We start from the raw sequence: 27,404 nt of genomic DNA, 5'->3' as shown, positions 1-27,404 counted from the left end.
ATAGATCTGCAGCGTGACCCCCAGTTAATTGAAACCCAGGAGACTCTTCTTGCATAAAATCAGATTTATCTATCCATAAAAGGATTTCGTTAAAAATAGTCCAAATCCAGTGGCTCACAACTAAAAGCCTGCAGCTACCGAGGCGAGCCTGGCTCCAACCCCTTTCGCCCTCTCTCAGTCGCCACGGTGAAACAAGTGCTGCCTACTGCTAACTAGCTGGGGACCCATTAATTAATTGCAGGAAAACACAGACATTATGTCTGTGGGGCAGAATTTTTTCTCCCCCAAAAGAAAGGAATGGCTGTGTGCGTGTGTCGGTGTGTGTGTGTTGTCCCTAATCCACAGCTCTTCTGAACTGTCTCGAATGTCCCCCAGACTATAATAAGTGGAAAGTAATGATAGGCTGTGGTGATAATGAAAAACCATGTATCAAACAAAACACGCTGATTCTGTGAGACAGGTCAAATGAATAGTTAGTGGAGTGGCAGAGAGACAGTCCAGTATGCCTGTTGGCAGGCTGCAGATAGGCCACTGGTAGGTTAAATGGCAGATTTTTTGGTAGGAAAAAAAAATCCAATGTGGCTGCGAGAAATAGATTTTTGGATCCAAATGTACTGCAGGATATGGCAGCAATTTATATTTATATATAAAGCCCCAAACCAGAATATATCAGTCATGGCTATACAGACATAATCCATACTGTACAAGTTACTAAATTATAGATTTGTCAGTGTATTGCGACTCACAATGTATCATCTATATACAAGCAATACCAGCACAAACAACCCTTTATAGATTATAAAACATCTAAAAGTCGTGTTGTGCAGCTAAATACAGATAGTTCTGACATCAAGAGCTCATTTTAGAATGATAAAATTAATGTTTTGGCTGGCTTTTCTGGAGCTTCATTTAGTTTCTACCATGCAGCGGAAGCATAAGTGGGCCTGTGCTATATCCGTGTTATATCAAAGAGATTCTTGTCTAACAGCATTAGGCGTAATGCTGTTAGAATAACTTACATCGCCTAACAACTCAGTAAATAAATCGTGGGGAGTCCCAAGCAGTGTCCCAAATTAGGAACAGTTGTCATGCGGTACCTTCAGAGAAAAAAAAATGACAATTTCGTGGCGATATCCAGACTTTGGTGCAACAGTGTGGAGTTACGCTCTGTCTTATTTATTACTGGATTTTCCTCTGTGAATAAATCTCACAAATTCAGACAGTTTCTCGCTTTTTCCATAACAATAGGTTCTACAGTGGTGGCCAGCATCACCATCACAGTCCCACACGAGGAATCCTGTGTTTGTCCTCCACTGGCACTGCAACATGAAGCTGAATATCACAGTCATACTGAATAGGCACAATATAATACTTGTATTTTTTTATTCAAGTGATAGGGACACCATCCTTTGAGCTTAATGGTGAAATTTAACAAACAATTGATCTGTATATATCTATATCTATATATCTATAGTGTATTTGATGAACCATACCAGTCTTATTGCATGTTTTACCCCATTTTAAGTCCATTTACAACACAAAGGTCTATGCTTTATATATTAATAATGTTACTTTACTTACTGTTTAGGTGTTTGAATGCTTTATTCCCACTTTCCAGGCAGGCATTAGTATTCATTTCAATATGATATGAAAATCAACTTGACAATCAACCAAGTTACTTTATCATTGTATGGTAATTTAGTTTAATGCCCAAATTAATTTTAAAAAAGTGCACATGGCCTCTGGTGTGACATGCCAACATCAGGCACTTCAGGCAAATCACCCAAACAGCATTGCATTCACTTGCAATTTTTCAAAAAAACCAAACCCAGAAGACAAAACAAGCAGTTATGACAGGTTGTCTGGCTGAGTACAAAGTGGCAATTTTGTCTTTCTGATCTATCACATGAACACGTCATTCTTCTCTATTGAACTGTTGAAAGGCTTTCGAAGCAGTGACACGTGCACAACAGAATGTATTTCTCCACCAGAAAAAAAGTCCCTGAAGAAAAGACTGTTTTACAAATCAAATTAAAATGTATCGACTTCTAAACCTGGACACAAATGTTTGCAGTGAATTAGGTTTATTACCTGAGAGTTTGAATTAAATAAAAGTATGAATGTTTGGATTAAAAAAAAAAAAAAAAAAAAAAAAGATAAACCAAGTATATATTAGAAAATCTCAATAGTATAGTATGCAGGAGTAATGTTAAGAAAGCATGAATTCTATATGGGGTAAAATATGCAAAAACATCAGTGTGGCCTTTAAAGGTAATATTTTGGGGGTTTCCTGCCCCTGGATGCTCACTCCCACTTCAGTGGCCATCTGGGACGGATGGTGGCCCACATCCAAATGCCTCTGGATTTATGGTGCCATGGTCTCCCCCTCTTCCTTACTCTTGTGCTTGCCTCCTCTCCCATGTTGCGAGAGGTGTTGTTGTTTGGAGCAGCGCCAGAGATATTGGTGCTGCCACGCCCTCTTCAGTTATTTGGGAAGCACGGGAGGGGTCGGATGCTCGCTACCCAATTACAGCGAAGTGGGATTTCCAAGAAACGCATAGAGGAGGCGAGGGCTGCCTGCCTCGGGGGCCCATTATTGATGCAACACCCTAAGGACAAGAGCCACATATGGCCCCTTCTTGTTAATTCACTGTCATACGACATATACTGGCACCTTGCTCCCATGCAACCACAGACACCGTGGGAAACAACAGCATGATTAAAATTATGACGCGCATGTGTGTGCTTGTATGTAGATTCATTTGCGCGTGTGTGTGTGCGTGCGCGCCTCTATGCATTTGTGTGTGTGCCTTGTTTGGCTTTGAAGTGATACACAGTGCGGTGGTGTTGTCCCTCCAATCAGTGCTCCTAGGCTCCCCCCTCTCTCCTTCTACAGGAAATTAATAGGCGACCGCCACTGATGCGTTAAATTGCTTTGCGTTCGGTGCTGCAGACAACTGGATTATTTATTCTTTATATCCCCCATATTAGAACAACTGCCTTCTGCTTGGCTATTGTTTTTAAATGAGATCTTGTTTCCCAGTGTTGCGTTAAAAGATATGTGATTGTTCAAAAGCGCCACACAGTTTGTGGTATGGTACTCTCTCTTGCGATGGTTGATCAGAAATTCCTTTCACCTTCCTTAATTGTGGAATTTATATTGATCTTGGAATTTCAAGTTTCCATCTGTTATAAAAAAATAAATAAATATAAGATGCTTAGGTTTAAATCCCACTGTGCAATTTTAATGTTTTGTCCACCTAACTTAAAAAATAAAACAGACAGTTATACAATAGACCATCTGAATAACTCGTGCTCGTAAAAGACATGAAATGAATGATAAATAAAATTTCAAATTTTGTTTCCTCTTTAATATCTCACTGGTTGATTGTGAAGGGTTTAGTATTAAACCACTGCATGAAGCTATAGGCCGTACAAAAGAGAATAAGCCACTCGAACGAGAGACAAAACGACTAGGATCACAAAGAGAATAACTACAAATTAAGACTTTAAATCTGTAGCTAATACATTGTGATGTGGAAGTCTGGCATGGTTTGCAATCAGTTGTGGAGACAAACCTTTCGGCCCGCTGAGGACACAATGCAAATTCTCTCGCTGTGCATTCATCTTCTTGTTGTTTAAAATAGATACTCGGTGTCGGTCAGTGGCATAGGCAACACAGAAAGCCGACTAAGGGCATCAACTGGCTAGAGGCATCATAGAAAACTGTTCTTTTTTTTCAAGTGAGCTGCACACAGACATTAATATCTTTTCGTAGGTGGGTGAAGTCAAAGAAGCTTACAAGGCGTCACAGTTCCTCACCCACCTACAAATAAAGATGCCCAGAGGAGCGCTGGGTGCTCACCAGCCCCATGAGTGTTCATGGCAGCACTCAATAGACGGGATACATAGGCAGGATCTCCATGACCTCTCTTGAATCTAATCGAAAGACAAAGAGCAAGGTCAGGGTTGCCTAATAGCGAGAGAGACTGTCCTTTCAAGCCCATGGTTCAAAATACAGAGCAGCTGGGGACATGTGAGCTCCCATGAAAGCAATAAAAGTTTAAATTTGGGGGTGGTCTCTAAAAACTGCAGTTCAGGTCCATCATTTTAAATATTTCCTGGTGAGACAAGGTCGTCCCCTGTCATGAAGCTGGTCCCATGCAGGTTTCTTCACCAAGCCACCGAAGTTGAAGTGGGTTGAACAGGGAATGTGGACTAACAGCTGGTGGGAGCGTACAGTGACTACGATGATATTCAGTAATAGGTGCAACAACCTTGGCCTCAATTTAGACTCGCAGCAGTTAGGTAGTGCAAGGCCACTTTTTTCCACACATTTTAGTCTGCATTTAAATGTTTTTGTATGTTGTCTTGGTATATTTTATTCTCAGTATGTGAGTGTCACTGTCTCTGGAAGATAAGACTCCTATACCTCTCCAACTTACATTTTTTTCCCCCCAATTCATGCCTCATGTGATGTCAAGGTGTCTCCCCAAAATATTACACATGGTAACACAGCTGAGTTTAGAAGTTAGAGATATGCATTTAGAGACATACATTTAGAGATGTAACTGCAGCACCCTGCCAAGCACCCTCCCATTGTAAGCTACTTATCTATCCCAGCTGTCAAAAAGAAAACAGGTAGATAAACCTTTTTTTTTTTTTTTTTTTTTTAAATTATGCTCCTTAATGGTGGAAGCACCTCCTTATTTCAATTTAAATCTAGTCTTTAAACTGACTTATTTTCAGTACAAGTTTGTGAACTTTGGCTTTAAACAGTTACTTGCAGTGTTCCACTTTTCTGAGAGTAAGGAAAGACTTGTTAGTATGTTAGATTTTCAATTTAGATTTTCATTTTTCTTTGTTCTCACTGGGAGTTTAAGGGTAAGGTGTGTCGTTTCCATTTATTGCTTTCATTTACTGTTACATAATGTGGGTGCTGTGAAGTCCTTTGTGACAGTGATTAAAGGCTACACAAACACTAAATCACACTATATTTACATGTTTGAATGATAAATTCAACACATTGACATTGCTAACAGATTGTTATTTAGTGTGCTAACATACCTCAGCTGACATGGGAGACATATCTTTTTCCTTTATTGCCTTTTCTCCTTCTTGGGCCCTTGTCTTCCTCTGTTTCTTTCTCGCTCCCTCTCTCTCTTGCAGTTGTTACAGTGCAGAGGGCCTGTGGTTTTACCTCGCAGTGGAGGTCTCCTCTCCCCCCACTGGACCACTGTCAGTGGGAATCTCCCTCAAACCCGTGCTGCTGCCTGGCCTGGCATCGCCTCACGCTGCCTCTGCACATATGCATGTCATGTGGTGTCAGCACCAAGGTGGGCTCTGATGTTATGGGGCCTGATGGTAGCATATTCCCTGCTGATAGCGATGATTGCCATGCTCAGGTATCACTGTGTGTGTGTGTGTGTGTGTGCCCTCTGAGCCCACCCTTCATGTTATGGGTCTATGCCTGAGCTGACTGGCTAGCCCCCTGCTCCTACATGACTCCGCACCGAGGATTCAACATGGCAGCTGCAGGTTGCTGAGGCTGACGAACCCTCCTCCCCTGTTCTCCATGCTCTATTTCACCTGGTTTTCTGTCCTCTTGCCCCCATTTCTTCCCCCTCTTCCTTCCACTAACCCTCCTATTTTTCTGCACGGCTGAGCTTGGAGTTGAAGGGAGGAGACTCACACACTCTGGCCAATGTGAAGAAGATCACTACAGCTCCATTGCTCCATTTGGCATCCCCTAGTTGAATTAAAATGAATGTGTGTTAAGGAGGGATGCAAAATGGCCTTTGCCAACATAGTTCAGAGGGACATTTGCTACATGGGAACAGCTGAGACCACAATGGAGAGTCATTGGGCCTCATTCACTAATATGTGTGAAGAAATTTTGCACATGCAAAATTACTGCCGTATTCATAAAATGTGCATACCAGTCAATTTTGTTCTTACCCCTGTGTATACTAGTGAATCAGGATCAGTCTAGACTGACAGACACGTGCTTGCAATCGGTAATTACCATACTACCACACCCCCATTTATCTATATAAGGAAAGCTGTTTGGAGAGGTGCAGCAGTGGAGAGAGCTGCCAAGCCATGGAAAATAAGAGAAACATGGGCTGAGAGTGGTTGAAAAAGCAGCAAAAGATAAAGAAAACTTCACTAATGCTGAAATCCAAACAGTAGTTACAAAAGTACCGCCCTATGTGCGCTGGGATAGGCTCCAGCAACCCCCCGCGACCCTTGTGAGGATAAGCGGTTTAGAAGATGAATGAATGAATGAATGAGTTACAAAAGTGGAAGACAGAAAAGGCAGATTTTCCATATGTCTGGTTTGTATGCAACTGTAATGGAGATCCTTTGTTAATCCAGTATACACTGTGTAGACCTGGAGATTCCCATTTATTTGTTACATGGTGCACATCACAACGCAACAATGTTTAGTAAACCAAGCAATATGGGACTCAGGTTATTTCTAACCCAGGTATGACATTTACATACCCAAAGCCAGCTTACTAGAGTAACTGAGTTATTGTTGTTATGAGGAATAAGTCTGGATAAAATCATCAGTTGCTTAATATGTGAATGTGAAAAGTTTGTTATCTTTATTATCTAACCATTATAAATCTAGTGGTGTTTTTCCTAATTATGGACTGATTTCTTAACTATCATGTATTACTAAAGTGTTAGAGAAACTTTTTAACTAAAACACTGTTTCAAAAAAGATTTGCGCACCTGTGTTGAGAAGCATTGGTTCAAAATCGACGCATAATAGAGCGAGAGATGCGTGTCTGTTTCCCAGCAGCAGTGGAGGCACAACCCCTTTAGATATGACTGATGGGAGAAACCTACAGGGACTCTTGTTTTCTGGAAAGTTTGTTACTTAAATAGCAACTAACCACCAAACCCAAATCTGTGTGAAGCGTGACCTCTAACGGTAAAAGCAGGGTGCCTGTTTTTTGGCGACCCGTGATGTCACCACCCACACTGAATGACAGGAAATGTCTACAACTGACACAGCGACAAGTTACATAGGTGTCTCTGATCAAAACTGATTATGCTGCTTCTCACTTAACAGTTTTACTCTCAAAAACATGCATTCATTCATTGTGTAAACCACCTCATGTACAGCAATCCATCCAACGGTCAAAATCTGTCAAGGCTTCCATAAATATCACTGACATGGATTTGGTGTGGTGTTTGCTAAATTGATATACAGTAAAACGCTTGTCAGATGAAACCTGAGCTTCACTTATGAATGATTTGGCTACAGTTTATGATTTGTGCGTACACTTGGTCTGCAGCATTCTAGACTTGTTCGCAGAGTAAGAATAAATTTTGCTGAAAATGTTTGTACGAGCAGATTTGTGCGTACTCTCCATTGACTTTCCTCGCTGATTTATTCAGTGTACAATCATTTTGTACAAACAGCACATGTTTTAAGAGCTGTTTTAATAAAATAACTAAATCAACATGGCAAAGATAGACATATTGACAGTGTGACCGGAGCGAGTCCCTGTAAAACCTATTCAAATAAGGCCTTGAACCATATAAAGATGAGTTTTGCCCTTGTATTAAAAACAGCACTGAGTAATATTCAAGTTAGCTGTGATTTAATATGACGTTTAGTAGATTTTCCTCTCGCACAGCTCAAACCAGGCAGCACCCACGGGAATCTCCTCTCCCGGTACACGGTTAACATTCCACATTTGTCCGGCACTCTGTAATTTATTGGATCTCATCTGTAACCGGGGTCCAGGCTCTGATTTATATATTGATTTGAAAAATAAATAAAAGTGATAGGAACCTGCATTGGGGTGTAATGATGGACTGTGTCGACATGCAGGAGTAGGGATATGAAACATTGGGAGGAAATTAGATATTATGCCCCCAAGACAACTGCAGCCGGCAGCACATTCATTATTGGCTGGATATTTATTATTAAGAATTTCTCTTCATGAGTGACTGCTGCAGAATATTTCGGCCCTGCTCGAGCTACCCAAGTCTTCACAGGAACAGTGTGTGTGTGAGTGTGTATATATCTGTGTGCATGTGTGTTTGCCACTTTGTTGTTTGCTAGATGCTGACAGTGCAAATGCCAGAAGGTTTGGTTTGTCATGTGTTTCACTTTTTATTGTCTCTCTCTCTTTCTCCCTCTCTCTCTCTCTCACACACACACATTGCAGTACAAGCTCTTGGGGTGAAAGTGAAAAATATATGCAGTCCATGTATAAAAGCCCCAGTCTTGGTTATACAATGCATAATCACACTTACCAACTCAATATTTCAACCTGACTGGACCACATTCATAGGAACAGTGGGACAGGAGGAAAAAAAAAACAAAAAAACTAGACAGCTGTTAAAAACGAAAACTCCTTGCCAAGACTTTCACCACCGCTCTGCACCAATTTTAATCACAGCACAGTGAATTTCCAACAGCAGTACGGAGAAGGGCTGCGGTCCAAGCCTCCAGAATCTTTATTTCATTTTTCCCCCTCCCACCTCTCCGCTCTAATCCACTTCAATTATGTTTCCTCCCATTTCTCCTGATCACTTTACAGCTCAGCAGCACCTGTGCTAATTGTAGCGGCGATGATCACTGATATGTTTTGCATCCTTACAGGAGTTTGAGAGGGGGGACGATAGATAAACATCTAGCCCCAGGGCTTTTGGGAAGCGTGGCTCAGCCTAGCAGATGGCCATCATATTATATGAGGAGAGCTTCTCACACAAGCTGGGGTTTGGGTGGGTGGGGTGTAATGAGTCTGAGGTAGGAGGAGGAGGAGGAGGGGGTGGACGCTATAGAGCTGTAGAGGAGAGATGGAGTGAGGGAAGGAATGAATTTAGGACAGAAGGAGGGAAAGAAGGAAGGAAAGAAAGAAGGAAGGGAACAAGGCATTTATATTGGACCAGGGGAAAATACAGAAAAACATTTATACAACATAGCTTGCTTGACATATCATACTTGTCTGATGAAGTCTCAACTGAAAACACACCATGTCTAAGGCCAATAAATCAAGTGCAACTCAACTAGTTCACATACTCACAACTACATTTCCTTATAGTGTCCGATTTAAACTGTTCTGAAATCCCCAACTATGCTTACATGTTATTTGCACAATAGCAAAAATAAACTGCTATGGCCCCTTATATGTGAGTATATCTCCTATTTAGCGAGCCAAGGACGAGAGGGACTTTGTGTGTGTGTGTGGGTGGCATAGAGAGTGACAAAGAGAGGAAAGAGAGCCTGTATCCACCACCCCATTCCCCCTTTGAACCTATGTGTGTGTGTGCATACACTTCATGAGAGCGAGTGTGTATCCCTCACCTAGCCACCTTGCTGCCCCCACTGAACCGGCTGCACCCATAATGAATGGGCTGCCAGCCCTCCCTGCTGTGGCTATCTGAGGTCGGACCACATATTATATAGCAACCTATCTGAAGTGGACCGCATATTATATAGCAGCCTATTTGCTGTGGTGATGAGCTCTGGACACCTCCCATTATTTATTAGGATACGAGAGCAGAGGTTGGCCGGCCCAGGTTGACATTAATAAGGGTGGGGGCAGGGTGGGCTGTGGAGGTAGAGAGAGAGAGAGAGAGGCGGGCGATGAGAAAGGCTGTAGGAGTGGGGAAGAGAGTGAGAGTGAGAAACAAAGGTAAGGAAAGAGGAAGGAAGAGAATGGGAGGCAAGGATGGAGGAGTGGAAGAAGAGGAGATGATAGAAGGAAAGAGAAAAAAGGAAGAGATGAGAAAAGATCGAGGACATAAAGAGAGACGAAGAGTGGGAGAGGCAATAAGAAAGACATAGAGACCTGCACCCTCGTGGTTCCCTGGATGTTTACTGAGGGATTTGTGAGAGAAGAGGGTGCGCTCCATCATGCACCATCACTGGTGCAGGGCCTCTTTCTTTCAATGTACTGTGCTGGCAACATGAAATGGGAACTTTTATTGAAGCAGTTTCTTTTATGCTTAGCATCAAGTTATAACCCCCCTGCTGCACATTGTGTTGCTCCAAAGTCATGTTGGGAAAACAAATTCCACTGATTGATATTTCATAGGAGTGGCATACCTTGTTATCTTGCTTCAGATACAATGCCTCAAGTTGTTGAGTTGTTTTTTATATAATAAAAAATAATAAATGTTGCTATAAAACACTGACATGAAAAGGGAGTAATGTTAATACGAAACACTGAAATGATATTTACTATGTTTACTATGTTGCATGCAGCAAACTGATAAAATTCCTATACGGTTTTGAAGAATGGACAAAATCCTCCGTCTTCTAACAGGGGTCAGCCTCCTTTGTTAGGAGGTGTGTTCTCCTGGTGCTAAAAGACAAATGATGTACTTTGCCTTGGGTCAACTGGGCTTTCCCATCCCATAATGACCTTTCAGGGAGCTGGAAGAGGAACAGCCGCTCCCAGTTCCCACAACAATGAAGAAGCACTGTATGCTGCACTTCAGAGGTGTGGTGTATAACGGAGAGCGAATGTTTTAACACTGCAGCGTGACCTCTCAACCTGCGATGGACCACTTCACAGTTCATCAATCATATCAAAACAGTAGTTATGCAAGGCGCTGTGTCTCATAAAAACAACACCATGAATGAAATATTTCCTATTTTGCAGGCAGTAAGTGAAACCCAGACCTGCCAAACAAGGATGCATCCAAAGTCATTTTCTATTTTCAACTGGGTTACATGGTCCCAGTGTGTGCAACACTTGCCATTTTGCTTTGGAAATAAAAACCTAGCAGTCCACTGTGTGTGTGTTCTGCTGTAGTGTAGCTGCAAGCTAAGGGTTCCCTGGAGGAGAGAGGCTCTCTGTCAGTTTGTCATCAGGCACAAGCTGCCAAGTTTTATGAAATACCAAATTACTAATTGGCCCAGCGTTGGGTTTCCCGCCTGGAAGTGAGACTGTAATATCTGGGCCTCTATTAGGATCACAGGCAGAGCCACTCTCTGCCACCTCCTGCTAAGCTGGCAAGTCTCTGTCATTTCACACCACGCTATGGCAGTGAGTCAGGGACACATGTACACACACACTGATCATCAAGGACAACACAAAAGACTTTTCAAACATTTCAAATGCACGCCAACTTCAATATTGCCTTTGTTGGGCCTCTCAGTGTAACCAGTTAGTTAAACTGCATGCCTTATTTATGCATCTCGAGACATTTATCGGTCAGCATGTGAATTAATGTGACACCCTGTTGAAGTCTACTGGGAAAATCTCTTCTCACTCCATAGGGGAGCCAATGTGCAGGGTCAGCAGGCAGGTTCTTGCCCATGGGCACTTCGGCAGGACGGGTGCTTGCTGACCTGAAGCTTGAATCTGGATCTCTCTAATCACTTGGCCATCCTTTGGCCCACAACAACACCAGCTCAGACCCACACTAAAGCAGTTACAACTCCTTTTACATGAAGGCCCATTTGGTGCATTAGCCCACAGCTGAAGAGAGCACAGGCCAGTAATAAACTTTTGGACAACAGTATAATCAAGATGCATGGATAAAACAGAGCAAAAGGTGGCAGCATTTCAAAGGTCCCTGGTTAGAACAAGGTACTAGTGTTGTAATTCCTGTCACATCCAGCACTGCACATCAAAAGGGGTTTGGTGTTAAACAGGCACAACTGTACAAGAAACAGTGAATTCAGCTGGACAGGCACAGATCTCCTGGGCAATGACTGTCTTTGCACAGGACTGTATTTTACTTATTGAATCCAGATGTGCTGTAATGCTATAACACTGGAATATGATTCTTTTCATGTGTGACAAACAGGGACTCGGCTAAGAGAGAGAAAGTGTGTGTGTGTGTGTGTGTGTGTGTATGTAAGAAAAAGCCTGAATTTACTGTACAATCACTTTGGCAGAGTATAACTCAATAATGCAAAAGTGTAAGGGGGGAAAAAACACTCCATTATAGAAAAGCAAAATTAGTAAGTCAGTAAAGACCAATGTGCTTCATCGCTGTCACTATCTAGGCAGAATGCAGTTTGGCATTTGTGTTAATGACACACACACACACACACACACAAACACACTTTTTTCCTCTCTGAGAGGATCCAAATGAATAGTAAAGCTTAGACACAGTGAATACTGTTTATTTTCTGTCTAGCAGTGCTATCTTTTTTTGGGACTGCTAATCAAACATGCCTAAGGCCAGTGGATGGGTAAAACACACACACAACACACACGCACACACAGTTTGGCAACATTTCAACTCTTCTCTCTGGCGGTGTAAAGGGAGAGAATAAGGTTGGCTGGAGAGTCATGTGTACACACACACACACACACACACACACACAGAAACTGTTGGATAAACTTTAAGATAAACGTCTGACTTTGTTTTAATGTAAAAAGAGCGAGAACCTTTCACCCACACAAATGGTTAGCAAATTATGGCAGTTGACACTGTTGATACACACCAGGGCATCCAGCCCTGTATTTCCCAAAATGTCACCATGATGATCACACATACATTTTCCATGTTTAAGAGCACAATCAGATATAAATTACAAATAAACTATGAAAAAAAGCCACCTTTACCGAGACAATGTTTGTTTTCCATTTTTTCCTTGTGGCACATGCTAGGGAAAATATGCCTTTTTTTTTTTTTTTTTTATAAATATGTGTATCATTATAATTAGCTTTTGAGGGGGTACACATTCATTTCAATCTTTGTAGATTAACATATCATTCTGTACCCTTTCAACCTGTTCCTTTTAAGATTTATTTTTTTTTCAAACCACTGAAGGGTTTCACAGGTCACTTCCAGTGCAAAACTGTGCGATTTGGTTAGCTAAGGCGCTGGCTTCCCTTTTGACAGTCTTTTAGGTCCTCAGTGTTGTCCTCCATGTTGGGAATGTTTATGTGGGGCTCTGCAGCTTCACTGTGAAAGAGACCACGAGCCACTGACCCACTTAAAAAAAAAAAAATGGAAAAATAGTTATAGTTCCTTCAGTTTTCTGAGGAGGATAACAGTAACTGCTTCTCCTTCTCTGGGTTTTCTGTCAGTTCTACACCAGTTGTGTGCCGTTAAATAAGGAGAGGGAATACAGCGACCCCATCACTCCTCGTAGTTCTATTGTGTGTTAACTGCTTGTGAGGCCGGTTGGTGGGTATATCCTGTATACCCAACCTTGGCTACACCACTGGTTGTACTGAAAGTCGATGGCGATGAGGCTCATAGCTGGGGCATACTCTTCAGCGTATCCCCTGAGACAAGTGGGCATACTCTGAATCTTTCCGGGACGTATGCCTGTGCAGGACGTCAGTCACATCCGTGGGCACTCCTATACGTTTTGTGACAGCAGTCGGACTTTCTTTCCGGTCAGCAGCCAGCTCCTGAGGTCCTTGATTGAGGGCAGCTTCATCTTGTCTTTGTTTTTACTGTAAACATTCAGGAAGATGCCAAAGAGCACCAGAAGGCCACCCCAGATGTACCTGAGGGAGAAGAGACAGGCCTGGTCAGAAATTTTAAATAGGATATGCAGGAACTGAAAGACAGGATGTGAATAGAAAGGGGAAGGCCATTCATGTGCAAAAGTAAAAATTTAATGTTCCCAGCGTCCAATATTCTCAATTTATAGATTTTCTTTCAACCTGAAAACAGCTCCATGTTCTCTCAATCCAACGTTTCCCTCACAAAACAAGAAGGCTTATGTCGATATATCTGGTATATAAATTAAAACGCAGAATCTGACAATCCCTGTTCTGTAAATAACATATGAAATAGTATGTATAGGCAAATGAAATGAAAAGCATCATAATCCAGTGTTATGCCATGATGCTGGAAGAGACGGCGAAAACGAAACCCCCTTTACAGCCTTTCATGCTCAGTTTTGGTTGCAACAAATTTTTTTCCATATAACTGCACATAATTAATAAACCATCTTTATTCTACTTTATTTGTAACCCGACAGTGATAAACCACACACACTGTGGAACACATTTTTGGGGGTCAGTGAATAATTCACAGTGTACTGTGAGTTTTGTGTAAAGGTAAATGACCATTTTTGGTGTTTGGTCACATTTGAAGAGCACTTTTCAAAACACAGCTAAAAAAGTGGCTTATGGATAATTAATATGGTGATTAAAACACTTTAAAGAGTGCTAATGGCCCACTGGCAGTTAAGTCATGAAAGGGACTGTGCAGAGAAAGGAGGCTTCTCAGCTAAGCAATGTTCAATCCCTCATCAATATAAAACAACTGCAAGGACCGGGAATCTTGGCAGGAGACACACTTTTTTTTTTTTATCTTCAAATTGTTCTTTGTGTCATGTGTATGTGTATGTGGAAAACAAGGAGAGAGAGATGGAGGAGGAAATGTGAGAAAAGAGACCTTATGGACAGCACGGCGAAGTTAAAGGATGAGCGAGAAAGTCAAAGAGAGAGAGAGAGCAGTGGAGTCAAGGTCTGACAATGGACTGAGGACATGAGCACCGCAGTCAAAAGGCAAACTGCAGTTTTGTACGTCAATCGGGCGCTCAGGGGTCGCGCTGCAGACTTAGTTCCAAAAAGAACAAAACTGCAGGAAGTCAAAAGGTGAAGATACTTACTGAAAAGTAAAAGGTTTTGCAAAGAACATGAAGGAAAGTACGATAGTCATGGCCTTTCGCCCGGTGGTCACTGCAGAGGGAGAAACACACAGTTATGGAAACAACATCTACACCAGTTCCATTACTTTATTTTGTCTATAAAAAATGAACCGTCCTTAAAAAGATATGTACGTTAAATATAAATTTGTGTCACTGCACTAAGAATTATCTGGAGTGTGATCTTGAAATGAATCATTTTAAGTATGACAACTGAAAAAATGGAAATTAGCTTTTTAACATGTGCTGTGAGATTAAGACTGCTCTGATCTGGGAAGACTGTTTCATAGAATGTGATGTCTTTTTTTTTTTTTTTTTTTTTTTTTTTTTCGTTCTGGGGTTAGGAGTTAAAACTAATTTTGGCAAGAGCCCCTCCAGGGACAAACATCAGCAGAGAGAAGGGAGGAGAGGAGAGGTTGAGCTAACTATTGGTCTAACCTGTGACTGCAACCAGGGCGCCAAAGAGCTTGATCAAGGCCAACACGAAGGAGATGCCAAAATAACCCGTAAGAGAGAAGAAGAATGCATATCCGTATGTCTTCACTGGATGCTAGGAGAGGATAAATATGATTATGTAAGTCATAATGCATTAATGCCCTATATTGAGACACCTTGGAGTGCATTGTTGTGCTTAAACCATGGTCATTTGCCAACAATTTAAAAAAAAGGAGAGTTAATTAATTTAAGAAGCGATATACTCTGAAAATAAAAATTTTCTGCCTGCACTATTTTTGGGTTGGACTAATATCTGGCACAGCCTAGCAACAGCGGTGCTACCAGCTGATTTAGCTATTCAACCTGAGCCATAGCATTATAGTCATCGTGGATTTGCCAAGTGAATTCAATACACCACATATTTACAAAGAAAGGGCTCAGCTACCTCAATATTGGTGTTAAACCAATGTTCATTGCTGGAAAATAATCACATTGGTTTTAAAGCAAGCAGGCTTTGAAAACGGCAGTGTGTGGTGGCTAATGGCTGACATAGTTATCTGTATGTAACACATCTGGTTACTGCCGTCACAGTAACATGTTGTTATGGTTAGTTACAATATGTTTCATATGACCAGAATGTATTTGTGAGCAAGAATTATGGATTAAACTGTTGACGGGGACTTTTCTGTGTGTTGATAAATGGTTTTAATGGAAACCTTCCAGCCAATCAAATTCCAGTACTCGCTGTGGCCATGGTGTAAACACATTTTATAATACAAAACCACTGAGCATCACATCTTCTTGATTTCTAAATAACGTCACGGCATCATGGAAAGGGGGAGAAAGGAAAACAAATTTGTGAATTATGCTAATAGATGAAGGGTCACCAACCAGCCCAGCATTAAAAAAAAAAAAAAACCCACAGCACTGCAAACGATTGGCCAGTAATCACTGCCTTTGTTTAAGGCTGGGTAAGCATTAGGGTTTTTCAACCAGAGGCAGAATAGGGGCGGGTCTTCCTGCAACATGCATGTCCAGTATGTCAATTTCTTCTCTCCCCACAACACATGCATGCCCACACTACAACTGCAACAGTGACTCATTAACCGTGACTAACAGTTTTCATATTTCTTTTAAGCCACTTTTCCACGGGAAGCCAAAAGCAACGCAAATAACATCTCCTGTTTTCCTATGGTCGTTCGGGATGAGATGTTGAAGTATGTGCATACCAACTGCTAGGTGTGACTGGATAAGCATGGTAGCTGACTGACAGCTATGATAGCCAATAGAAAACTGATCAATGCAAACGAAAGATAGAATGAGGTTCTGCACGTCCTCTCAGATAAAATTGCCCCGAGCTGCACAGCAGGAGGCAAAGAGCCACATGTGGCTTGCAAGTTGCAGGTTCCCCACCCCTGTTCTAGATGGATACATTCTCATATTAGGTTATAAAATGGAAGCTTATAAAAGGTTATAAATGGAAAACTGATTCCTTATGTTTGAAACCCACAGAGTTCTGCGGGTTTCAGACTGAAGGAATCAGGCAACGTACAAACAACATCTGTGATAACAGCGAGTCTGAGGTTAGCTGCACTGAAACCCGGGGGTATCTGTTCTTACTCTCTTAAGGCGTACTCACCTCTGAGCAGAAAGCCACCGCTGGCCCCAGCCCACCCACACAGAACAAGCCTGTCAGGATGTAGACAAAACCAATGGAGTACGAGTACAGCACCTGGAAGCACAGACCCGCATGACCAGTCAGTCACATCACACACAGGAACATCACAGTGTGACAATTCTCACAGCCGAAGCGTGCAGCACAACAGTCTGGTTTGATTACAGAGTCAAGCAGAGCTTCGCATTATGTATTCACCTTCACACACTACCTCCAGGTTCTCTGCATGCATCTAGCTGCTCACTACACTTTAGTTTCAATTAGACACATAGAGTACCATTTCAGAGTTGGAGCCATTGTGGAGTTTCATGGCTTTCTCCTGCACGTTTCCGATGGCGGCGTCTGCACACAGTGCAAGGGAGATGAGGATGACACCTGTAACACACACACACACACACACACACACACACACACACACACAAACATGCAGGTCAACTAAAGATAAAACCCTAGAGATTAAGCAGCATTCAATTTAGTTTCAACTTATTTTCTGTGGGAGGTAAGACCAAAATGGCAGAAGGCTAATTAAAGGATAATTATATTATTTTACAAAAGGATGAAATTCTAATTCACTCATATTGATAAACATATGTAGATCTGTTAGGGAAGATTGCAGAGACCCAAACTAAATCAAGTCCTACTTCCGGTCCTTCCAAGGAGGATCTCCATTGAATTAAATGTTTTTTGTACATTCATTCATTCAACAACAACCGCTTGCCTAAGGCTCATTTATTTTCTACTCTCTGAGGTAGGGCTGGGTAATATATCAATATTACATAATATTGTGATATGAGACTAAATATCGTCAGGAATTTTGTATGTGGTAATATTATTAAAAACTTTCATGCGTGTTTCTCATAAAAGCACCAATAGTCATCCCCACAATATTGTCACAATGAAGACATTGTGATATTAAATTTTTCCTAATCTTAGGCTAAAGTGTCTAATGTTGACTTTATGTTTGGCCAACAACCGCTTGTTTCTTGATTTAGGAAAACAGCTGGCAGCAGTTAAAATTTTGAGCAAGTGTCCATCAACAACTAATCACATACTTGAATTGCAACATGCCTTGACACTCGATATGTTGCAACACCATCGGATGACAGCCACATATCAGCTTCTATGGGAGTGTAGCATCACAAAGTGGCTGCTTGTTGCCGTTTGAATATAGAGTTATTACTACTCCATTTACGTGAAACCATTATGTAGTCTTCTGTGAGATCTAGGATATTACATTACCTGTGACGTTGAAGTTTGGGGCCACTTTGCTGTCAGCTAGTGTAAACCAGATGAGTCCCAGACTCATGCAGAGAGCAGCAGACACGTCAGCCACATTATAGCGTTTACCTGGGAAACACATACAGACACAGCACTTGAATCCCTCCAAACTGCACTTCTGAAATTGGAAGTCCTTGGCCATCCTAGACTCCTTCATCAAATTTTGACTATGCTTCTCCAAAAAAGTGAAAAGTTTCAAAGATTACTCTAGCCTGGAAACTACACCCAAAATAGCTACAGCACTGGTAAAATTTCTCCCAAACCTTTCACAGCATCACAAACTCAAGCAAACTGAGGCAAAGGGAGAACTCAGAGGGAGAACCTCTCTCCTCAAGCACTGCTGACAAAGAAAACTTCAAAAGATGACCCCCCTCTTTACAAATACAAGCTTCTGAGGTTGGACTCAGGTAAGAATGTAACTAATCAAAAAGTTTTCACAATAAGTAGTCTTCACAATTGAAGGTTTCAGAGGTTGGACACGCAACAATGAAAAAAAAAGTTGTGTAAAAAAAAAAAAGACAAAAGAAGACGAAGAAAAAAAACAACAACAGAGGGATGAAGGAGTCTTCCCAGAGCAAGCTGACAGACAGATGCCTTGAGGATGACAAGGGGACGCAGCATCAGGTTGGCCGTAGTCGGCTTTGATTCCCCGACTCGCCTTTGAAGGGCCTCACTTCAGATGCAACCCCACACCCCTCCCTCTCTCCCAACCTCTTTCCCCTTTGCATCCTAAGTACACGCAGTCTGTTTTCCACTCGACCCCTTGAGGGACTGTGGTCCGCACATCCATCCATCCATCTCTATTACAAGAGACGGTAGAGAGGAAAAAAAAAACAAAAACGCACAAAACCTGTCTGAATGTGAGGACGCAGAACCTTGTGAAGGCCAGGGTGAGGATAAAAGGACAGACAGAACCGAGTGCAGCGAGACAGAGAGAACCACCGACCGGGCTTTCGCACCTGGAAACAACAGACGTGCATAAAAAGGAGGGAGCGAAACTTGAAAGGTGGTCGTTGCTTCAAAGGAACGATGTGCAATGGCTGGAACGAGATGTGAGCCACGCTTTCTCGAAAGTCAGTCTCTCCTGACTGACAGTTATGGTCAACGCATTTTAAGTTCCCTAAATTCAACATGTGAACTGAAAAAAAGTTCTCCATAGTAATGGCAAGGAAATCCATTTTCAAATTCTTTGAAAATGGAAAATCTACTTCCTTAAGTGACTGCATATTTAGTATACTGACCCTACTAGAGTTCACACAAATACTTGTGCAGCTTTCTAATGAAGTGGAAGACGGACGACCATTGGATACACCCAATAAATAAAGGCACCATAGACGCACTTCACACTTGATTTCCATATCAGAAGAGGACAAAGCTAAGTACAGAGGTGTATGGGGTCTAATGTGTCTTGAAGGCACCTTATGAGGCGATCAAGCGAGTCACCTTTGAAGGTGGTCAGAGATGCACTGGGACATACTGCATCTGTAGTGTGAATGCTAATGATTCCCCTACAACTTTGGGAGACCACCTTGGGGTGAGCTATGGAGCAGACTGTTGGTGTCAAATTTACATTTGAATGAAGTTTGTTTTTGCAGGGAGATGACAGTGAGCACATTTACATGCACACCTTATTCCTGTATTAACCGGAATATTCGCAATATTCCGGTTGCGCACGTGTCATGTAAACACGCACCGAACCCGATTAAGGTCATATTCCGGTTGGAGAGAATTCCGAATAAGAACCCTGGAATATTCCTGTTCCAACCGGAATACTGGGGCATGTAAACACCATAGTCGGAAAACTCCTCGAACCGGAATATTCAGTCACGACTGCGCATGCTCTACTCTCAAGGAATTCTGTGGTGTCTTTGTTGCTATGGTTACCTGCAAGCAGGGAAAACGGCATGGCGAACAGCAGCAAGAGCCAGGAGACTGCAGTCCACCTTCAGCTAATGAAAGGATATCGATGGGAGAAAACATAGAACTAGCGACAGAAAAAAAAGAAGAAGACTTCTTCGTCTGTATTTCCGGCAGACCAGACACCTATACGCGTGCTGCTGCCCCCAGCGGCTGAGTGTCGCATTACGCAAGACAGTGGAATACGCCGAAACACGGGAACATGCCAAGTAACATGTAAACGGAATATTCCAGTTGCCGCGGCGCAGTTACCTTAGCCGGAATATTGACCCGAACCGGAATATGGTGTACATGTAAACGTAGTCACTGTCTTCTCAGGTGATCCAGATCACTGGGTGGTTGGGCGCAACTGTTTTGTGAATGGGCCAGCGATAATAGGATGGGTGGGAGACATTGGTAAGATAATGAAAGCATGGAATATAGAAGTGAGGAGGAAGAACGTACTGGAGGGAGTTGGAGTAACATAGCAAGGAATCAAAAAAAAAAAAAAGAAAAGAAGTAATTCTGAGGGATGAGACATCAATCGCAAATCAGATCACAAGTCACTGGAGACACAGTTGATTGATAATGCCAGGTGTAAACAGCGATCTGTCTCAGCTGTACACCTGTGATCAGGTTACCTGACATACATGCTAAAACCAAGTGGGAACAGGGCCTCATTTTGGTTTATCAAACAGCTTCATGCAAATACAGTGGGTTAGACATGCAACAAGACAAATTTGATGTCATATGGCTTGCTCAAGGGCACACCAGTAGACTGTGCTGGTCTCTGTATTTCCGAAACATGTTGCATATCCAAGTTATTTTGTTTGGTTTTTTTGTTTTTGTTTTTTTGGCATTTCCACTTCATTGGACAGTACATGGAAATGCAACTTTGTAGTCAGATGCTTTGTTAATCTCCAGGGGGATTTTTGCATAGCAGATAAAGATCCCATCTCTGTGTGTTACTAAAGATTGAACTACTGAAAGAGTCTGGGTTCAATTTATTATGCCGTGGGCATGCATGGACTCAGTATTAATTCTTAATCAATCTGATACTTTCAACTGCGTAAAGTGTTTGGGTTAGCGTTTCTCTGCAAATACTAAAAAGCTGTACCTCCCTCAGATGAGGATTTAAGGAAACTAGATCAATACTTTCACTCAATCACATTTTGCTCAAAGTTTGGCCTGTGTGGCTAAATGGTACATCATTTGAATACAAACAAAGGCAGCTGGTGTTCAGTAATGGGCAATAATAATAGCTGAATAATTACAGATATGCTCCAATACCCAACATCCCCATTACTCACAACATTTTGTTTTGTGATCAGTTGCTTATTTGTCAGATCTAGGCAGCCTTGTTCTCTACAGAGTCCTCTGAGACATGCTTTAGTGATGAAAGGATATATAAATAAATCTGACTGGCTTGTCAGACTGTGTGGTGAGGGAGGCTTGTATTGCTCTGTCAAAAAGACTAAATATAATTATGCCGATTTAAATGTTTATCAGTGTGGATATCTGTAAAAAGGAGCTGACCTTGTATGAACACCCCTCCGATCATGACAGGGATGAGTTTACAGCACTTGAAGATGACCTGCGTTGGGTAGTTCAAGTAACCCAGGGAGGTATTGGACAGGCCCATGGTCCCCACTGTTAAAAAAGCTATGATCATATAGGTCTTCCCTGGTATCCTGAAAACACATAAGGAAAACAATTAAGTAGCATAGGAACTGGTTTCCGTGGCGAAAACCTGTTTTTCTACAGCAGTGCAAGAGAAAAAAGATGCTACGTCCATTATTGATTCTTGGGTCTGTTGGTATCTCAATGCATGTGAGACAGGGCACTATAACGAATGAGTAGCAAAGATAAAATGTAAAAACACAAAAGGAATAAAGTATGTCATCTGGGATCATGAGGTCATTTTGTGAGTGGTACCTTCTGCGTTTGTCCTGTGTGAGCTGGAGCTCCACCAGGCCAAACATGGAGTAGAAGCCAAACTGGACCAAGGTGAGGTACCAACCAAAAGGCTTGAAACCTTCCACTGAAAATATCAGTTCCTGGTGTGGAGGGGCAAAGAAGTACAGTCAAACAAGATAGATAAAAAAAGCTTTCTCATGTGCACATATACACAGTTTCATTATGCAATTCCTCCATCAATTGTCATTTCCATTGGACAGACAAGCATACAGCTATTATATCTAATAGAACAATGGGTCTATAGACATTAAAGAGACATTATATTAGCACTGGGACGATATGCTTCTATCCTGACTCGATACTATCATGATACCTCGGTGCATAATCAATATCTATTGCGATTCTTAGGTACTGTGATTCTACAAGTATTGTGATTTGATATTACAATTTATTGGGATTTTTGTTTTCTGAATGATCCTCTAGTTTGTGGGTGTAAAGTTTCATGAAGCTGTGATTATCCCAAAGGTCACTCTAAGTCATTTCATACTGTGACGCCAGGTTTCAAAAAATGGTCTCACAACAATGAAATTGCTACTATGGGGGCTAACGTCATCACACATGAATCAAATGTGGCTCAATGAATCCACAAGAGTCTCGGCTTTCCAGTCAAACCCAATTAATGCACACTCCAAGACTGTTTAGGCTCCAGTCTGCACAGATACACCATTCTACAACAAGCCAAAATAACATATTTGTACTGCATGGATAACCCTGCGTAGCTTTTATCCAAAACTGCATGGGATTAGCACAAGGTGGGCATGTCTGCAAAGAGGAGACCCATTAATGTCCACAGAACCCATTTTCATCCATGTATCTGGAGGTCAGAGGTCAAGGGACTCCTTTGAAAATGCCAGTTTTTCCATCACCAAAATTCAGCCCTCTATCTTTGGATCAATATTTATTCCCCTCGTCGACAAGCTAGCATGAGGTGCTCGGCACAAACGGATTCCTGAGGTTGTCTAGTTTCTTTATGATACCAATATCTTTCATTTAAATCATCAGTAATAAAAAAAAAAATCGATCAAAAAAAAACAAAAAAAAAACTCCAAAAAAGAATTGCAATACTTCAGTGAATCTTAAGTGATTTTTTCCCACACCAATTTTATATGCCAGTCCTTTGTATTTGTGCATGTACACAGATGTACACAACCTGTAAACTCCTTCACATTAACACTTCTGTGTAATGCTCTTATTAATTTAGTTTTTCTGTCACGTTGTGTCTCTGTGGCTGGAGTCACAGCCCGTACCTGCAGGTATCCATAGATGAGATAGAACAGGAAGACTCCGGCCACGCAGATGAAGAACTGCGTGGGGGCACTGAAGCTGCTCAGGTTGATGCCCAGGACCCTCAGCTCCTCCACAGACTTGATGTGGGGGGACATCACCTCCGTGGACGAGGGGATGGAGATTGAAATGTGCTTCCGCGAGCTGTTGTAGCCCATCAGGCCGAATTTGGCACTCATTATGTCCGGTTCGTTGCTGGGAAGTGGGCAGCGAAAACAAAAAGAGGAAGGAAGGTTGTGATCACACAGAGCCACAGAGCCGACACTTTAGTACTTGCAATTTTGTCATTATTACTATTTAACAGGCATAGATCAGTTCAGGTTTACATTACATTACCGATGTTACTATTTCTAAAAGATAATTGTTGTTCGTCTCTTATGTCTGATCTCATTCCATTACAGTATATTGAGGTGGGTGATGCTTCCATATTATTACCTCTTTCTTATCCCTTTTCTCTTATACTACAGCTTAATCCAAATTGTACTACTCCACAATCACAGCATTGCATTACACTTCAGTCTTATCTACCGGAATAATATCTTAGATGTAAAAGCCAGACTGAAAACAGTATACATGCTGAATGAACTGTGTTAGCATGCATTCACCAGCACAAAGCAGAGCCTAGTCTTTTATTCAACACTCAACAAAAGTCTTCTTCATTGATGTGCTCGCAGTGAAGCTGATTCCTGAGCAGACTGAAGAGCCGAAGCTCATAATTAGCTTATTTTAAAGAAAGTCAGGCTGTGAGTGTGAGAGCTTAGCAGCGTTAGCTCGGCTACACAGAGCTGCTAACATGTCGAGCACAAGCTGTCGTCTGACCATCTCACACACACTCAACATCTACACAGCAGGCGTCGTCTAAACAAGCAGTGGCAGATTATGAGACGAAGGCAGGTTGTGTTGCTGGCTTTGCTTTTCAGCCTAAGTTATCTACTGAGAGGAAGCAAGCTAACGAGGCTACCTTCACCAGCACTTCCGGGTTTCTTTACGTGTGGTTGTCCTCTTCCTCAGAGGCGAGCCCGGTGAATGTCGTCCCCCCGCGCCGGACACCTTCATTTTCCGCACATTTCAAACGCTCTCATCTTCCTCCTCTGCGGCGATAAACACACAAAGCACGCCAAGGAGCCGGCCACTTTGCAACCTGCCTGCACTTGCTGCGGTGGCAGCAGCCAACAACTTCCGGTACGTCACGACCTCCGACCTGTGCAGCCATTGGTCAGCTGGAGGAGCTCGTGTCACAGGTGGAGGGTTTCACACCAATAAACTTGTATAAACCCATCGTAAATACCACGCCACGTGTTTGGTAATTCATCAGAGTTTTGCAGTGAGATTTGTAGAATAACCCAGATTAGATCAGCTGAGTGAGTTCATTCAGAGAGAGATGCTTTTAATTTTATGAAGACAAACAGCACGCGGGCTGCACAGGTAGGAGAGTCACCCACACACCTGTGGACTGTATCCTGCCGACAGAGACCTGGATCTGCTAATAGTGAACAAAAGACATTTCATCACACTTTTTCAAGTTATCTGGCAAATTTGATAATCCTGGCTGGTTAATCCTGGTTTTATCCTGGTTGAAGGGATGGATGGAAACTCAGCTGCTTAATCTGATTTGGCATCTAAATGAATAAATAAATAAATAAAAATAAATAACTACACAATTAAATAGATAAAAATAAAAACGAATAAATAATAATAATAATAATAATAATAATAATAGTAATAACAAGAATAATCCCTGCTTAGACAACAGAGAAATTCTCAACAATGAAATGGTGTCACTTTCAGGTTCATTTCCTCCACAGACACAAAACAGACAGCACCACAGTAGTATTTACCCTTTACTTGTCAACATAAATCTTTATTATTATTATTATTGTTATTACTACTTACTTACTTACTTACTTACTAGTTTTATCATATCAAAGTTGTTTTTTTTTTCTTTTCTGTAAAGCGACTTTGAGTATCCTGAAAAGCGCACATATAAATGATGTGTTATTATTATTATTACTTACTTACTTAAATGCATCATACACATTAGAGCAACACCACTGAATCATGAAACTAACCTTTCAAAGACAGCAAGCTAACAACAACAAAATATACATTTACTCTATTTGGAGAATCTATGTTTCTTGGTGTTTCAGTGCTTTACGCATAAATACTAAATAGACATAAATGCCAGTTATTACAAAGTTATGGCAGAAAAAATGAGTGTAAAATTTGAGGGAACAGAATGATATAATGATGTCATGTCATGTGTTGTGGTGATGCTGTGGCCTGGCGCACGCTGCAGGCCTACTCTGTGGCTCATGTTCTGATTTTCTGGTGTCCGCCTCTTCCAGCACTTTCTACGCCCCGTCCTTGTCCGCTTTCTACTGCTCTGTAGCTCCTGGCTTATTTCCCTCCATGCCTCCCAGTCCCTCCCGTCTCCGCCTGCCTCCTTGTCCACCCCTCGACGTCTTTCCTCTTTCAGTCTCTCCCTCTAAATCCTTATTGTATTACACTCTGCTCTCCGTTCTTCTATTCCTGCTCTGTCTCTCTCCCATCCAATCTCATATCCCTTTCTCTTCCTGAGCAGAGGGCATGAAACTCTCTTGCTTCTTCATTCCCCTCCTCCCTCTGCAACCCCTCACCTCCTCCTCTCCTTCCTGTCTCCCTCCCGTCCAATCTCAGATCCGTCCCTCTGCCTGCCCTCCCTCTCCCTCTCTCTCCCTGTCTCTCCCTGTCCTCCTTCCCCAGCCAGAGGTTAATACACTCCAGGATGGCATTATTTCCTCCCCGGCCCTCCGACAATATAAAAATTCAGAATGGACAGCTCAATCCCTCTTCCATCTCAGATTTGATTGTAATGGTATTGCCTCCTGTCCCTGGGAGGCCCCTGCTGCCTCGCCAACCCGGCCTTTATGACACTAAATGGCCAGGCTACAATTTTTCCATCTATTCAAAAAATTCTGTTAATAACTCATTTGGAATGAGACGTCTGCACTCCCTGGGCCGTCTGCGGCCGGGTCTCTCACCCCTCTGCTCATAGGGGTCACCATATACGGAATAAGATGCAGGGCTGAATCACAAATGGTAGGGGTTAATTAATCTCTCTGAATTTACAGTCCCCTTCCCCCATACCCCTTGCACTCCAATTGACAGTCCCAAAGAGACACAAATGTCATATTTACAACCTCGCATGAAGAAAGTATTCAGCAATGCACAGTAGCCTGGCACCGGCGCAGGCCTGTCTGACCACTTTTCCTTCTCCCCTGTCCAACTTTACAAGTGTGCCCATTCATCACACATGATGGATTTATGTAATAAAACCCATTTCCTTTCCCCATAAGATCCTATTAAATAATAAAATAATTATTTATTGATTATTCAAAAAGGTACATATGCGCGGGTAATGGCTTTGTACCACACCACTGGACCTGCAATAAATAAAGCAGGCAGAGAGAGAGAGGGAGAGAGACAGCGTGGAATAAAGCAGAGAGAGAGAGAGAGAGAGAGAGAGAGAGAGAGAGAGAGAGAGAGAGAGAGAGAGAGAGAGAGAGAAATGAAGGGGAATGAAATGACTTCTGAACCAGTGAAATCTGGATCCAATATGGCCTCTTGCAGCGTGGATCAGGAAGGACATTATTCAATCTTCAGGAGGTTCATATATGAGCAGGACCTATGCATGGTTTTGATATACTGTGTGGATCGCAGAAATTAAAATCTACTACAGGGTCAGTGTCCTGCACAAACCTTGTATCACAGATTTGTAATGCAATTTTCTTTTTTTTTAATCTTCTAATCTAATCTTCTATAATCACCTGCTGTCATCGCTGGATCACAACATCTGCCGGTTCTATGGGAATCATATGAGGGATGATATTTTTGGCCCAAAGAAGTGTCACTTAATCACACCTAATTATGGTTTTCCATGACCAAACAAGGCTCTACATTAAAGCGCAAAGCAAACAAAGGAGTACATGGCAGTGTTATGAGATATAGCAAAATGATCTGGGACACTGTCAGTGTTAGGTGCCATTTCCATAGCTTCTTCATTAAACCCCATCAAGCAAATTAGCAGCTAACATTTTAATCATTAATGAGCTAATAAGATTGTCAGCTCTGTTTGTCTAGCATTAATGCTGGTTTGGATAGAGGCTTGTTTGGAGTTTAGTGCACTGCCCAGCAATCTGCACAGAGATGACCTTTTTGTTCCCTCTCTCGCTCCTTTTCCTGTACCCTCCCCCCCTTATAATGATCCCTCATATT

General features: G+C 42.0%; 1 protein-coding gene across 2 annotated transcripts; it reads right to left on the bottom strand.

Annotated features, from left to right (window-relative positions):
* Positions 1-12,556: 12,556 nt before the first annotated feature.
* slc35b3 (solute carrier family 35 member B3) lies at positions 12,557-24,363 on the bottom strand. Of its 2 annotated transcripts, none has more exons than XM_030079651.1 (10): positions 24,112-24,363; positions 23,114-23,352; positions 21,825-21,946; positions 21,426-21,580; positions 17,955-18,062; positions 16,993-17,090; positions 16,680-16,772; positions 15,044-15,155; positions 14,570-14,639; positions 12,557-13,454 (listed from the first exon to the last, which is right to left on the bottom strand). In XM_030079651.1, exons 2-10 carry the CDS (start codon positions 23,327-23,329, stop codon positions 13,304-13,306), a joined length of 1,125 nt encoding a protein of 374 aa, XP_029935511.1. In that variant the 5' UTR covers positions 23,330-23,352; positions 24,112-24,363; the 3' UTR covers positions 12,557-13,303. The 2 variants fall into 2 exon arrangements, with proteins under 2 accessions (XP_029935511.1, XP_029935510.1); XM_030079650.1 differs by having other exon boundaries at positions 23,114-23,345; positions 24,112-24,362.
* Between the last annotated feature and the right edge of the window lie 3,041 nt (positions 24,364-27,404).

This window comes from Myripristis murdjan, chromosome 20, assembly GCF_902150065.1.
Source record: "Myripristis murdjan chromosome 20, fMyrMur1.1, whole genome shotgun sequence".
NCBI lineage: Eukaryota > Metazoa > Chordata > Actinopteri > Holocentriformes > Holocentridae > Myripristis > Myripristis murdjan.
This window is presented reverse-complemented; position numbering and strand designations above follow the sequence as displayed.

Excerpts from the sequence above, each read along its gene's own strand:
- slc35b3 (XM_030079651.1), bottom strand. The coding sequence starts at position 23,329 with ATGAGTGCCAAATTCGGCCTGATGGGCTACAACAGCTCGCGGAAGCAC. Across the intron at positions 17,091-17,954 it reads CCCAAACTTCAACGTCACAG|GTGTCATCCTCATCTCCCTT; the intron begins GTAATGTAATAT and ends TGTGTGTTACAG. Across the intron at positions 13,455-14,569 it reads GCAAAACCTTTTACTTTTCA|GTACATCTGGGGTGGCCTTC; the intron begins GTAAGTATCTTC and ends CTTCTCCCTCAG.